This window comes from Ptychodera flava, chromosome 14 (assembly GCF_041260155.1).
Source record: "Ptychodera flava strain L36383 chromosome 14, AS_Pfla_20210202, whole genome shotgun sequence".
Classification (NCBI taxonomy): domain Eukaryota; kingdom Metazoa; phylum Hemichordata; class Enteropneusta; family Ptychoderidae; genus Ptychodera; species Ptychodera flava.
The window spans coordinates 19,768,628-19,782,539 of NC_091941.1; the positions used below are offsets into that span (position 1 = coordinate 19,768,628).

Genomic DNA, 13,912 nt, shown 5'->3' on the forward strand with positions numbered 1-13,912 from the left:
TAAAACAGGTGCAACTAGTCTCTCCGCCTACTTTTCATCACATTATTCTGTATAGCTGAAGACACAATCAGTGGAAAATTTTACAAAAATGCTATCTCCTCTCTGAATCAAACATAATTTTTCAAATCCTTTCAAATGAGAATTTGGAAGAATGGTGTCCTTAGAGGTATGGTTTCAGAATTTTATGAGTTATGGGAAATCTACAGTATTGTGAAAGGTGGGGTCGGCAGGCTGGGGACGTACAATGCTTTAATGGACAGCTCCACTGATAATTTTGTTTCCATGCATGCACGCACCTACACGCGTACTGGTGTACGAACGTACTCGCTTTCTAAGATATGTACGTATGCAGTTCGTTGGAAAATATGTATTTATGCATCTATGCATGTACGTGCGCGTGCACGAATGGGCGTACGCAAACACATATACACCGACCTATTTTATGATTTATGGATGGAAGGCTTGATGGATAGAATGCATAAATTCATTTCTGTGTTACATATGTAATATCCTACATGTTTTATGATAAATCTATGGAATTTGCATAATATTGCACGAATCATTTCATATAAACGACGGATATTCATTGTTCTTTATTGCTCGACTTGATAGTAAGGCATTGCCGTTTCGTCGTAAAACGAAATACAGAAATTATTTCATATGTTTAGTGTATTTATAAAAAAGAAGCAATATTAATTCGCAGTAATTACATGTTGATGGTGAGATAGACTCAATTTAAGTGAGTAATATTCTGACCGACATGGCTCGAAAAGTGAGCCATGGAAATGTTTGGATAATTCCACAGTTTGAAATTATAAGTACAAAATAATGTGAGGGAGCAACAGTTAATCAAAAGGAACAAAGTCGCTCTTTTTGACCTCTTTGTGGTAAACTAATTTGGAATGCTGGCAGAAAGTCACTCAATGTGCAGAATGACGACGGTGTATAACTGCAAAAGTGTCAAATATTATCCCTTTGCTGCGTGCAAACAGTTGATTTCGTTTGTGACCTCCAGACAAAATTAGTTTTCCTATTACTACTTGCTTTGATATGACAAACGAACATTGCTACAATGTTAGGGGAAGCTGGTATCCTTATCCATATGAAAGGCACCGCCAATTGAGATTCCATTGCAAAAGCTTGCATGAGGTCCAAACTTTGTGTAACAGTGTATGTTCAGCCATGCATGGTGAGAAGTGTGCACGGAACTTTTTTTAGTCCGGTCCGTAAAATGTCACAAAGCATGCTGAATCTTGTATGGAGGCTGCAAGACGAGTAGAGGCTTTGAACAGTTGGCCAATATTTCAGCATGTTTCATGAAGAACCTTAATCCAGAATTCATTTACTACGTCCAGACAGGAAAAAATTGGAAACGTTTCTGTGACACTGTTTGTAATTTGCAAACACAGGGGATTAATAGTCTGAGTCCGCATGTGTCCATACACCCAAAATTAAATCTTCATGTTGGTGTATCAGACAAAATTCATGAAAAGAGTTCAAACAGGACATACTTTGTACCTTTACATTGATAAAATGCAAACGCCCCTTCACAAGACTGACTTTTACGTCAGTATTTGATCCACTGTATTATATGCAGTGAGGCATCCGTGGAATTTAACATATGTTTGAAGCTACGAAATTCCCACCAATGTGTCGTTGTTGAAACGCAGCTATCTGTGGCGGGGGTAGGCTGCGTCTATGCGGGTCATCAAAAGTCAACCCAGCCACGGATATCCGTGACTGGGTTGAACTACCACTTGACATCAGAGCATCACTGAACTTGGAAACATTCAACAGAAAAGTGAAAACGCACATGTTCTCCAGAGCATACAGTGTGGTTTAGCCATTGACCGTCACAGAGCAAAACACTGTTTTGGGATTTTGGTGCGATATAAACGTTTGCTGATTGGTTACAATTATGGAATAGTAATTACATACTGTTACGTAAAGGCAGGACGCACAGTCCTGGCGACTTACACGACAGTAAAGAAATGCTTTTGATGACGGAAAATTTCAGTAATGCTGTTATTCAAAAAATATAAAATTGGCACGGCGGGATATAGAACACGTTCACCTCATCTGCTTCGTATTATTTCATTAATTTGTTCAAAATTCAAACGGCTGGTAACAGCTGACTCGCACGTTTTATCATTAAAATACCAATTCTCAGATGCCAAATAACTCATGAATCGACATTACAGTGTCCAGAAATCATTTTATAACATCCCCCAAGGCATCCACTTTGTTTAGATGGAAATAATTGCGCAAACGGACCACCATGTCAACACCTCCCACGTTCTACACAACAATTACAGATTACACTGGGTACATGTAGATGTTACAGCAACATATCTGGAGTATTTCATGAGACATGGGTGTTAAGATTTTTCCTTTGTTCCTGATCTGCAGAAGGAATGTAGAGGAATGTTGACGCGTACATCACAAGATCTCAGCACAGCTGAGATTTTCCTTCCTTTTTTGTCAGAGAAGATAGGATACTGTCCAAACATCACTTGTAAATAGTTACCGCATCTGACATGGTCATCGTAGATTTACGTGTGCAACTCGGGAAACAAATGCAGTGTTTATTCCTTCAAGGATTTCTTAAAAAAAACGCTCATCAAATTCTATTCCATCGTCATTCATGTGACGAGGGGTCTTCATCAAGAGGTTAATATGAACTTCTGATTGGTCCATAAAGTGGCAGGTAGTTACGCATTGTCAAAATTGTTGCTCGGAGTAACCCTCCAAAAGCTTAGCATTCATAGTCTAGAATCAGATCATCTTACGGACTGCATTAACAAAACCTTTTTTATAGAACGTGATGTTTTACGCAGGAATTTTGAAAATAGTTATGTGCAAAATGTATTCACTTCCCTGTAAAGAAAGCGGAACCCCTTTCATGTAGAGTTGTAAACTGAATAACTCTTTATATCTTTCTATATATATATATCTTTTATTTCTGATTATTGTATTTGAACATCGTTATACGACATCAGAGGAAATGTTAACAGCAACGCTACTGCATGTTCTCCAGAGCGATTTTACTAATCTCTTTTACGGCTTCAAATGTCTCCTCGGCTGTTGGTTGGATCTGATCCTCAGGTAACAGAAAGCCATGTTCACCAGTATCACGAAGTTCAACGGCGTGGGACAGCAAAATATTCTGGTTGTCGTAGCCCCAGTCGGCAGTGTTACCATTGGCAACGTCTGAATTGCAAAAAAAATGAGGGATGTCACAAAGCACACGACTCAATGAAACAGAGGCAGTTTCCCCCTTTTTCATGAATTGAAGAACTACTTTATGACTCAATATGTACTGTGAAACTTTAACAGTGGTTAAAGGTCAGGTGTGCATATAGCAAAGCTAGAATTTAGACCATGTATGTATACTTGAAGTTCTCTCTCTCTCTCTCTCTCTCTCTCTCTCTCTCTCTCTCTCTCTCTCTCTCTCTCTCTCTCTTTCTCTCTCCACACACACACACACACAATATATTGTGTATACCGCTCTGCTATACTGCATCCACTGCATCGACTACACAAGTGGTAGATAGATAGATAGATAGGTAGATAGCTAGCTAGATAGATAGATAGATAGATAGATAGATGGGATTTTCTTACTGTAAATGTTTTCGCATGCTCCCTGATTCAAACTCACTACTTTGGATTACATTTGTCTTGCGTAACTATACGAATTCAAAAAATAGCAGGGTACACGAAACGTCAACTTACAGATGGTATTAGCAATGGTTCCTGTTTGATAGACTTTTCCATGGACAGCTTCAATGGCTTCGCCACATCTTTTGTTGGCGTCGATCTGTCGAAGAAATATGCAGATACTAGTGGGTGACGTCATTATCCCAAGCTGTGCACAGCCCCTACTTTGTGCAACTAGAACATGCCGAGTGAATTTCACGCGAACCAGTTTGGAAAAGGGTATAATTTGATAATTGAAACCCAATACCATTTTCTTTTGGAGCGAAATTATTATAAATTTTAGGTAGTTTGCTTCTGTAATAACAATATTTGCATGATGACCCCCGATTTTGTATACTTGGTTGGAAAAAGAATGGTGTAAAGTTTCCTAAAGAAAAAATTGGCAAACGTTAATGTCATTCAGAGGTGCACGCTACCTTAATGGTTTCATCAGAAACGTTCACAGAATAAAGTGATTAAAGCACTGTATAAGCAAATCGCGTTGAACCGCATCACACGTACTCTTTACTTCCGGCGCACGGATTAACTTACCTGTTTGGTGTAATCAGGCTCCGGTGGCGAATCCCTTGTGTAGCCGTACGGACTCATCCACATTTGAGAGTAGGCGTGGAAATCGATGAAGACTGCAACGTTAGGAGCAAGTGATTCGACGAATTTGGCAGCTGCGTCAGTCTCGGCCTCAGAGAACGCTTCTGGGCCTCTGTAGGAGGTGGAGCAAGGATTTCCACTGGAACCAGGGACTGAAAAACAGAAAACCTCGCGACGCTGTAGCAGAAACCATCAAAATGAAGACAATGTACGTATTTGTCAGGCGGCTTTCTATCTGAACTCAACTTGGCCAATGAAAGCAATGAAGTTATCTTTTGATCCTAATGACACCGTTATTGCATACATACAGTTCTTTCTACATTTTCATGACCCACTCCTCTCTTTCCCCTCTCTTGTACACATCGGTTCATTCAGTGACAATTGAAAATCAATCATAATTTTGTACATGATTCACTATGGAATGCTAACTCCCCGGTGCATTCCTGTAACAGTTAGCAAATTTTAAGTAGCAAAACTCCAAAATGGGTACTCACATCTGCCCCAGCCGGCACTCCAATTTCTGTTCGGATCAGTGCCGACACAGTTTGAACCAGCGTTTGGGGATCTTGTCTTACGCCACATACGATCCTGTGTACAGAAAGGATGAAAATTTCCATCTGTCGATGTGCCTCGCTGACCTCCTTTGTTCAGAATAACTCTTTACGGATACTTCACTTTCGTTTATAAATTTAACATAACTTGTCACGTGTTCACAGATTTAAAGATAACATTTCCCATTGCGCAAAGTCATATGTGGGCATAGATATATTCATAAGGTTACCTATGAATAATTAACATGTATGAACAACGTGAACCTTTGCCCGAGATTTGACATTTTCAACCGAGGCCAAATATTCTTAAATTTCCTCTACTCAGCGAGAACCAAGAACAAGAGCAGATGATGGACAGCAATCACCTAGATTGAATCATGTGATTAGATAGGAACATGGCAGAGGTATATCGGAAAATCAGAGATGCACAAGAGACTGAATAATTCATTAAATGCCCAAAGATAACTGGTGACAGGGCTGATTACTGAAAAGTCAACTGTCGATAATGTAGGTATGCACCATAATGTTTAGAGACATTGGAGCTACTTACGGTGGTCCAGGTGAATTCATATCCGTCTGGGTTGGATGACGGAACGATGTAGTAATCAAAGTTGTCCAAGTAGTTTGTAATACTAGGATCGTTACCATAGCCTTCTACCAGCTGAAAACGTTATTGAAAATAATCGAACTTAAGTAGTGTGTCGATATAACAAGCTAAAGTGATGCTGAATCTTGAAATAGCAAAAACATGTCCAACAAGAGTGTTCGACATTTACTGCGCGAAAATGAAATCTTGTCCGTGAGACATGCCGTTCAACGTATGAGAAAACGCTCAGTGCATATGATAGCCTATTGCATGAGATCATCAGTTGAAGATGAGTTCAAGCCGCATAAAAATTATCAACTTTCATTCGTTTTGAAAATAACAAGGAGAACCTCTTACACATTTTCGTTTAAGAGATAAAGGTGAGGAGGGGTCGGTGATTTTCATTCTAAAACAGCATCATTTCTGATTAGAATTGAGACGATAACGATGCCTCTGTGTAATGAGGCTAGTGATCTCAAGATGTTCATCTACGATGACTGACGTCTTAGACAGCCGTCCTTGCATGCAGTTTGGTCTGAGCTCCATTCGTGAGCGCTCAGCGTAGGCTACTTACGTATTTCACGGTATAGATCATGGTGGACGGGCTGACCCATTCACGGGCGTGGATGCCACCGACGTAATATTGAGCTTTCTTGCCTGTAGCCTGTTTACCAACCTAGACGAGAACAACAACGCCTTACTTGAGTATATCAAAAACGAATGTAATGCAATAGCGAGTGACAAAACAATATATTATAGCCAAAACAAGGGGTGTGCAAGAGGGCGGGTGACCATTTGCCCAACGTCAGGAGGTATATAGTCCCTTGTTTGGGCTATAACGGTTTCATTACATGCAGCATGTGTGTGCTCTTCACCGATATGAAGAATTACCTTCACTCCACGGATTTTGCGCCCTTCGTATGAAGTACCAACGGTGAAAGGACTGGCAATGTCGTGATTGGCAGCTGAGATTTCATCAATCCATGCGTCGATCTGTGCGATTATAGACAGAAATGCTAGGGTAAGCGTAAAGTAACCACTGAACCAACTGGTTCGAAAGTCACTTTCACCACGTGCAAACTCTGTGATGTATCATGGCCATGCTAACAATCACTACAGAATAGTTCATTGGCACCGATTTAAAGGGTCATTCACTGTAACTTTTGATGATTTTTGTCAATTTTGTTCTGTTTGTTACTTGCAAATTCTTGTTTCACTCCCTGAAGCACATGTATTTTGGAACACCATCCATTCAGCTGGTCCACGCAGTGTCTATGTGTGTAAAATGCACTGTTATTGTTTACATTTGAATTCTAGTCCAGACCAGATTTAACTTGTCAACAATACCAGCGCAGTCTATATGCATGTACAGGCTGAGTTGACTAGCTGAACACATCGTATGCGAACACGTGCTTCGGGTGTAGAACAAGAAACTGTGGCTGACATTAAAACCAAAAAATAGTTGAAAATCCTCAAAAATTACAGTTACTGGTCTTTTTAAATACTAGCTATCTTTGGCCAGTCTCCCCATCAATGTAATATGAGACAAATTGTGAACATCGCTATATTTTTTTGGATAGAGAACATTATTATACAATCTTTGCTAAGTAGGATCAATGGAGTAAACGCGTCAAAATTGAATGATTTAAACTTTTGGTGACTTTCCTCAACGAAAGTTTCAACCAATCACTTGACAAAGCTAGAATAAAAATCAGGGGTCAAACTTTGGTACTACTTAAGACATTACCCGACGTTTACCAATATTTGAAATTCAAATTGGCCGCCATCCCTGTATTCACTACATGTGGGAAATATAATTTTCAATATTTCACAAAACTGAAACTTTGAAAGTTTACTTACTCCTATATAGAGCTTCAAAATGAACCACAATAAGCAGTAGACCATTAAAGAATTGTCAAAATTTGAAAGTGTGAATGTCTACCCCTTAGGCGCATTTAAGATTTAATTACATTTTGAATCCCGAGAAACAAGAAACAGGTTTGTAGCCCTGCTTGCAACACAATGCAATGGTGTTGTTGTCGTTGTTGTCGTCGACCATGACGAGGATTACGGTGATAATGATAATGATGATGATGATGATGATGATGATGATGATGATGATGAGGAGGATGATGATGATGATGATGATGATGATGATGATGATGATGATGATGATGATGACGATCATGATGATGATGATGATGATGATGATGATGATGATGATGATGACGATAATGATGATGATGATGATGATGATGATGATGATGATGATGATGATGATGATGATGATGATGATGATGATGATGATGATGATGATGATGATGATGATGATGATGATGATGATGATGATGATGATGGTGATGGTGGTGGTGATGATGATGATGATGATGACGATAATGATGATGATGATGATGATGATGATGATGATGATGATGATGATGATGATGATGATGATGATGATGATGATGATAATGATGATAATGATGATGATAATTATGATGATGATGATGATGATGATGATGATGATGATGATGATGATGATGATGATGATGATGATGATGATGATGATGATGATGATGATGATGATGATGATGATGATGATGATGATGATGATGATGATGATGATGAAGAATGATGATGATGATGATGATGATGATGATGATGATGATGATGATGATGATGATGATGATGATGATGATGATGATGATGATGATGATGATGATGATGATGATGATGAAGGTTGTGGTGGTGGTATTACGGAAGACGTAGATCACTGCGCATTCTGAATTTGAATTTTATTTTTCAATGTACGTTTTCTTCTTGCCGACTAATCGAAAAAATCTCACCTCATCATAAGTATGATACGTGTTGTAATCAAAGGAATCTGGGTTCATGCTTCGCTTTTCAGCGTTCTCTTCCATTTGTCTATCAATGACACTTTGGACATCTGTCATCATGGTGTTGACGTCGAATCCGAACAATCTCAACTCTGTCTTGAACCTTCCGAACTTGTTCGGAGGCACCATGATATCAACTGGTCTTCCGGGAAAGCTGGCTTCTTTCCAGAAAGAGAGCTGTGTGTAATATCATATACAAAAAGACCAAAACAATATCACATTCAGCGGAAAACCTCTTCTTGAAATTTCCGAAAGTTCAATACGTAAACGCCGAACTTCAACAAAGTTCGGATTTAGACTTCAACTCGATACAAACCAAACTTATTTTAAAGTTTCATTAACTGTGTCTTCTCCATACCAGAGTCAGGACTTTTTCTTCTTCGGTTTTTCTCACAGGCGCAAATAGGTTGCTTTGGGTAGATAATGGACGTCGAAGCATCCCACGGGATGTTAAGATTTCATACGGGAACGGATCGCGAACGGATACGTCATCACTTTCTGCGCGGTCTTATCATGTTCTGATGATGTCACACGTTCTCTTGTCGTTTGCCAATCGTTTTCTACGTGAAACGGCAACTTTTCACGTACACCTTTTCCGAGAGCGATTCTAATGCTCGCTTCGCCATAGACTTGATGTTCAATACTGACATTTTACCTCCGCGGCTTTGCACAAGTGCTAAAACATAAATTAAAATTTCAGTATTTCAAGTTTTTATTTCTGTGTTCTATTAACCTGATATCAGAGCAAAACTCTTTAGACAATGCGACTGTGTGAGCCTGGATGGGGGGGGGGGGTACTCCCTTAGAAAAGGTATACGGGTATGTGCCGCCCGAATGGGTCTCTTTTTGACGAAAACACCCCTAAACATCTGAAAAACCTATAAACATTGGTCAATAACAAAGCAACTGTCCCATGATTTGAGAAGACCTTCATATCTGACGTTTTAAAAGTAAAAATTACCAAATTTATCAAAGAAATCCCTAATGATGGATCATATTTTTGGAATAAACATGGGTAGATGTTTTCAACTCGGCCGGCACACCCCCATATGAAGATATCAAGAGTAACCCCCCCCCTCCAACCCGGGTGTGTAAGTCGGGTGTGTGAGTCCATGGAGCTAGAAACGGAACGTCTTAATCTTTGCACTCCACTCATCGATCTCAAATTTGAATCCAAGAGATAATGATACTTGCCTCTGTCTACGTTTACGTATGTCTATTTCTCTACACGTCTCCCTGTTTCTCTACCCGTCTACCTATTTCTGCTATCACCTGCCTCTCCCTATTTGTCTCTATATCGGCCTCTGTCCTCCAAGTCTCTATTTTATCTGCCTTTCTTTACGCCTGCCCTCTATCTCTATTTGTTTTTTCCATCTGTTTCTGTCCGTCAAAGTCTCACTCTGTCCCGAGTCTATCTGCATCTCTGTTGTCCTTCTCTCTCCGCCCCTCTTTATCTGCATAATCTGTCTGCCTGCCTCTTTTTCTCTATTTGTCTCCCTATCTCTGTCCGTCCAAATCTCACTCTGTTTTTCTGTCTGTCTGTCTGTTTGTCCGCCCGTCTCTCTCCCTCTATCTTTCTCTCTCTCTCCATCTGTCTGTCTGTCTCTGTCTGTCTGTCTGCACCTCTCTCTTTGTCTGTCTGTCTGTCTGTCTGTCTGTCTGTCTGTCTGTCTGTCTGTCTGTCTGTCTGTTGTCTCTGTCTGTCTGTCTGTCTGTCTCTCTCTCTCTCTCTCTCTCTCTCTCTCTCTCTCTCTCTCTCTCTCTCTCTCTCTCTCTCTCTCTCTCTCTGTCTGTCTCTCTCTCTCTCTCTCTCTCTCTCTCTCTCTCTCTCGTACCTCAAGGTCTTCCTCCAGGTTACGCAGATACCGTACTTGGGCATCGCCATTTGGAACTACACGCAACACCTTGTATCTGAAAAAGAAATAATAAGTTTCAAAACTCACGTAATACACAAATTTACACACATTCTTTGTAAATATAATAGGTAAAGCGCGCAAAATATGACTTATGGCTTGTAACCGCCACACATCACGCCACTTTGTATGAAGTTCGAATACTGATAGCGCAAGCGACTTTATTATGATAATTTGTTTTACAAGTAAACGGACAGGCAATTAACCACACACTCAACACACTAACATAAGTTACCTTTACTGTTTTTCTAAACAAAGACAAAATGAGTCGGCAATTTTTACATCTTTGTTATTCAATACATTGTATGTAAAAAGAAAACGGTGATGCACATGCCACTGTAAACAGTGATGTGGAATCTGCTGTATAGGCCTATATTGCTTACAATTTTATCGCAAGAACGACAAGTCATTGATTGATGTTCCATGAAAACACTTTTTGCTCGCTAGCGATTCAAGATTCAAAATGTACCCAGTGATGTCCAAGATATAATATGACCATAAGTAGCGCTACAGGTTTCTGGACTTCGAGTTCTACTTGAACTGCTATTGTACAGAGTATCGGAAATTGTTGAATGATGCAACAATACAGGCGTACGTGACGGCTTTCAGTGTGAGGGAAGGTGTCAGTCATATCGGGTGAATTCTGTGACATTTCGAGGATTGTATAAAGGTTGACGGTTGAGCCAGCCATAGAGCCCCGCTTTTCATTTGACTGGTGCACGTATTACCGAGTTCGAAAGTGACGCCATTAGTTCGCCGTCGTAATTCCATGCAATAAGCACAGTTTACCAAAGCTTAAGGTAGAACGCGCCTCGGGGACAGATATTCGGACTCTCAAATTTCTACAATTCTTTCCTGATCTACCACTTGTGGGGGGCCCATTTTAAAGCTCTTGGAGAGAGAAAAACTTTCATCGGCTAAGTTTTTCAAAAATTCAAACTTTTATTTTTATCCCATAGAGTTAACACAGGGATGGCGGCCATTTTGAATTTCAAATATCGGTAAATGTTGAGTAATTTGTTTCGCTAGAATTCCGAACTTTGCACGGTGACCCCTGATTTTTATTGTTGATTCGGTAAGAGAATGATTGAAATTTTCATTTAAAGAAGTTTGAGCAAAAGTTTAAGTCTTTCACTTCCGAGGCGCGTAATACCTTAAGAACAGAATTTTTCAAACGGTGCTAATCTCATAAGTACAGAAATGCTTGGACCAAAAGGTTCCTTTGCAGCCAATTATTTTATAAAAAAGGAAAAAAAAATCAAGAACAACAAGTTTCGTCTTTGTTCCACTCAGACATTGATTGGAAAACAAATTATCGTGCAATTTTAGTGGACTACTAAAGAGAATATCGAACGAGAGTCTATACGACCTTTGAAAGTAGATTACGCCTAACACGTACATTTCTGAAAAAAAAATGTTTCTTGACACTTCATACGAAAAGGATGGCGGAATTTCAGACTGCTCTTGAATCAATTTATTGATATTAAAGTCGGCATAAATTATTTCGCTATTTCATATCAGTGGGGTTCTTCAATGCGTCACTAACATACCAACTTTCGTTAGGTCTGAACACTTTCTCATACTACAAAGACTCACGCTTGAAGTTTTTAAGAATGACGCAAGTAGTCACTAATTGTCGACTCTCTGAACAAAGTAAATTTAGTGACTGAATGATATAAGATTTGAATTCACTAAAAGTCAAAGCGACCTAGATGTAATGCCCTCATTTCAAAGGAGAATGAAGTACGTTTACTCTCCTAATATCTGTGAAAGAAAACTTGTCATATACACGAATTTCAAAGGTGATTACACTCACAAGATGTCCTTTTGGTCCGCTTATCTAAGCTCCGGAGAATGAATGATGCCAACACCATGAGTACTCTGTCTTAAATATGAGTTGCTGCTCTTAAGATTTCAATGAATTCAGAAGCTTATGACGATTTAAAGTTTATGAAGTACAGGATATGTTTGACACATTCAGCAATCTCTACCGGCATCGGCTATTTTAAGATTTGGCCGCTTGACGTAACGCTCAAAAATTCAAAAAGAACATATGAAATGAAGTCACAGAAGGGTGTGTTGTACGTGAGCTGCTACGACCTGTTTCGATCGAAAACACGGGCAGGTAGATTTTGTTGAAAAAAGTGGCAACAGTAAAAACTCTCAGAATCTCTTAACGAAGAGACAGGCTTACCCGTCATAGCGTGTAACGGCCTCCACCAGGGCCAGACTCAGCAAGGAAACTAGAATCTTCCACATGATTTTTCAGTACTTCGACCAAACTGAACGGAAAATTTGATCTAACCGGTGGAAAATGTAACAGTATCTTAAGTAACCCCCCGAATTCACGGGGGTGTTATCAACTTCTTAGACTTTGGAAAGTTTTCCATAAAGAAACCGGACATTTTTCGAAAAATGCAGGTTGCACATTCTAACTCGCTACTATACGGTATGTTAATTCATAAACATTTTAGGCCTATGTCAAGTTCATTGTAATTGCTTGCACTGAAATCATATGATCACCCGTGAAATGTAAAATTTACGTGACTTCCCCCGGACTGAACGTAGTTTGTGCAAGTTTTCAACGCACAGGTGGGCTTGTCATTTTTATATCTTATCTTGGTTTCTGACAACGCAAACCTGGCTCGTTCTCCCCACTCACAACTGTATCACTTTCCAAAATATGCGACAAACGTACGACATATTAATATTTACCATAATTTGCTCTCGTGACTTACAGATGTCGTCACGAGTCTCCATACTGATAGGTAGGGTCTAGCATGCCGGGGACATACAATGATTTACTGGATGAATACGCTACTAATTTTGTTCCTATGCATGCACGTACCTCCGCGAGTATCGGTGTACGAACGTGCCCACTTACTCATATATATACGTGTGTACTCATTAGGTATATATCTATATATGCGTGTATGTGCGCTTGCGTGAGTGCAGGATTGGATGGTGGATGGGTGGATGGATGGATGAAAAAAGTGAGTGCAATGGACGAATAGACGGACGGGCATACGTAAGTATATACACACCGACGTAATTTATGATTTGTGGATGGAAGGCTTGATGGATAGAATGCATAAATTTATTTCTGTGTTACATATGGCACGAATCACTGTATGTGTTTCATGTAAAAGGTGGATTGTTCATTGTTCATTATTGTTCGAATTATGTAGTAAGGTATATTCGTCGTAAAAAAAAATTAGAAAAATATTTTAGAGTTTTGGTGTATTCTTGAAAAAATGCAATATGAAGACTCAGCAATTACATTTTTATGATGGGATCGACTCAATTCAAGTGAGTAAAATTAACACGATTGGAACTAATTTTGGATAATTTGGATAGTGAAGTAATGTCGGTTTGAGCAATTTGTAATATTGCAACATTCAGCTATAGAGCACCTAACACTTTTGAGAAATTTGAAAAATATGAAGATCCAATTATCCCAAATTACTTCCAATCGTGTTTATTGTATATGAGTATGACTGACATGACTCAAAAAGGTTGCCACGGAAATTATTAGAAAATTCAACGGTTTGAAGTTATGAGTACATAGGAGCAACAATTAATTTAAGGAACAAAGTCACTTTTTTGATATCTTTGTGGTGTCGAGAATACTTACACAGAGTCACCAAGTGTACAAAATGA

The 13,912-nt window shown here is 39.3% G+C and overlaps 1 protein-coding gene across 1 annotated transcript; it reads right to left on the minus strand.

The window, feature by feature from the left end:
* Positions 1–2,936: 2,936 nt before the first annotated feature.
* Positions 2,937–12,575, minus strand: LOC139149661 (carboxypeptidase B-like). Its single transcript, XM_070721517.1, has 10 exons — positions 12,447–12,575; positions 10,175–10,250; positions 8,289–8,516; positions 6,334–6,435; positions 6,017–6,118; positions 5,407–5,517; positions 4,800–4,893; positions 4,249–4,457; positions 3,733–3,817; positions 2,937–3,210 (listed from the first exon to the last, which is right to left on the minus strand). The coding sequence occupies exons 1-10, from the start codon at positions 12,509–12,511 to the stop codon at positions 3,020–3,022; spliced, it is 1,263 nt and encodes a 420-aa protein (XP_070577618.1). The 5' UTR covers positions 12,512–12,575; the 3' UTR covers positions 2,937–3,019.
* Positions 12,576–13,912: the final 1,337 nt, after the last annotated feature.

Coding starts and splice junctions, on each gene's coding strand:
- LOC139149661 (XM_070721517.1), bottom strand. CDS start 12,511: ATGTGGAAGATTCTAGTTTCCTTGCTGAGTCTGGCCCTGGTGGAGGCC. Junction 6,436..8,288: donor CGTATCATACTTATGATGAG/GTGAGATTTTTT, acceptor ATAATCGCACAG/ATCGACGCATGGATTGATGA. Junction 3,818..4,248: donor AGCCTGATTACACCAAACAG/GTAAGTTAATCC, acceptor TTTCTTCGACAG/ATCGACGCCAACAAAAGATG.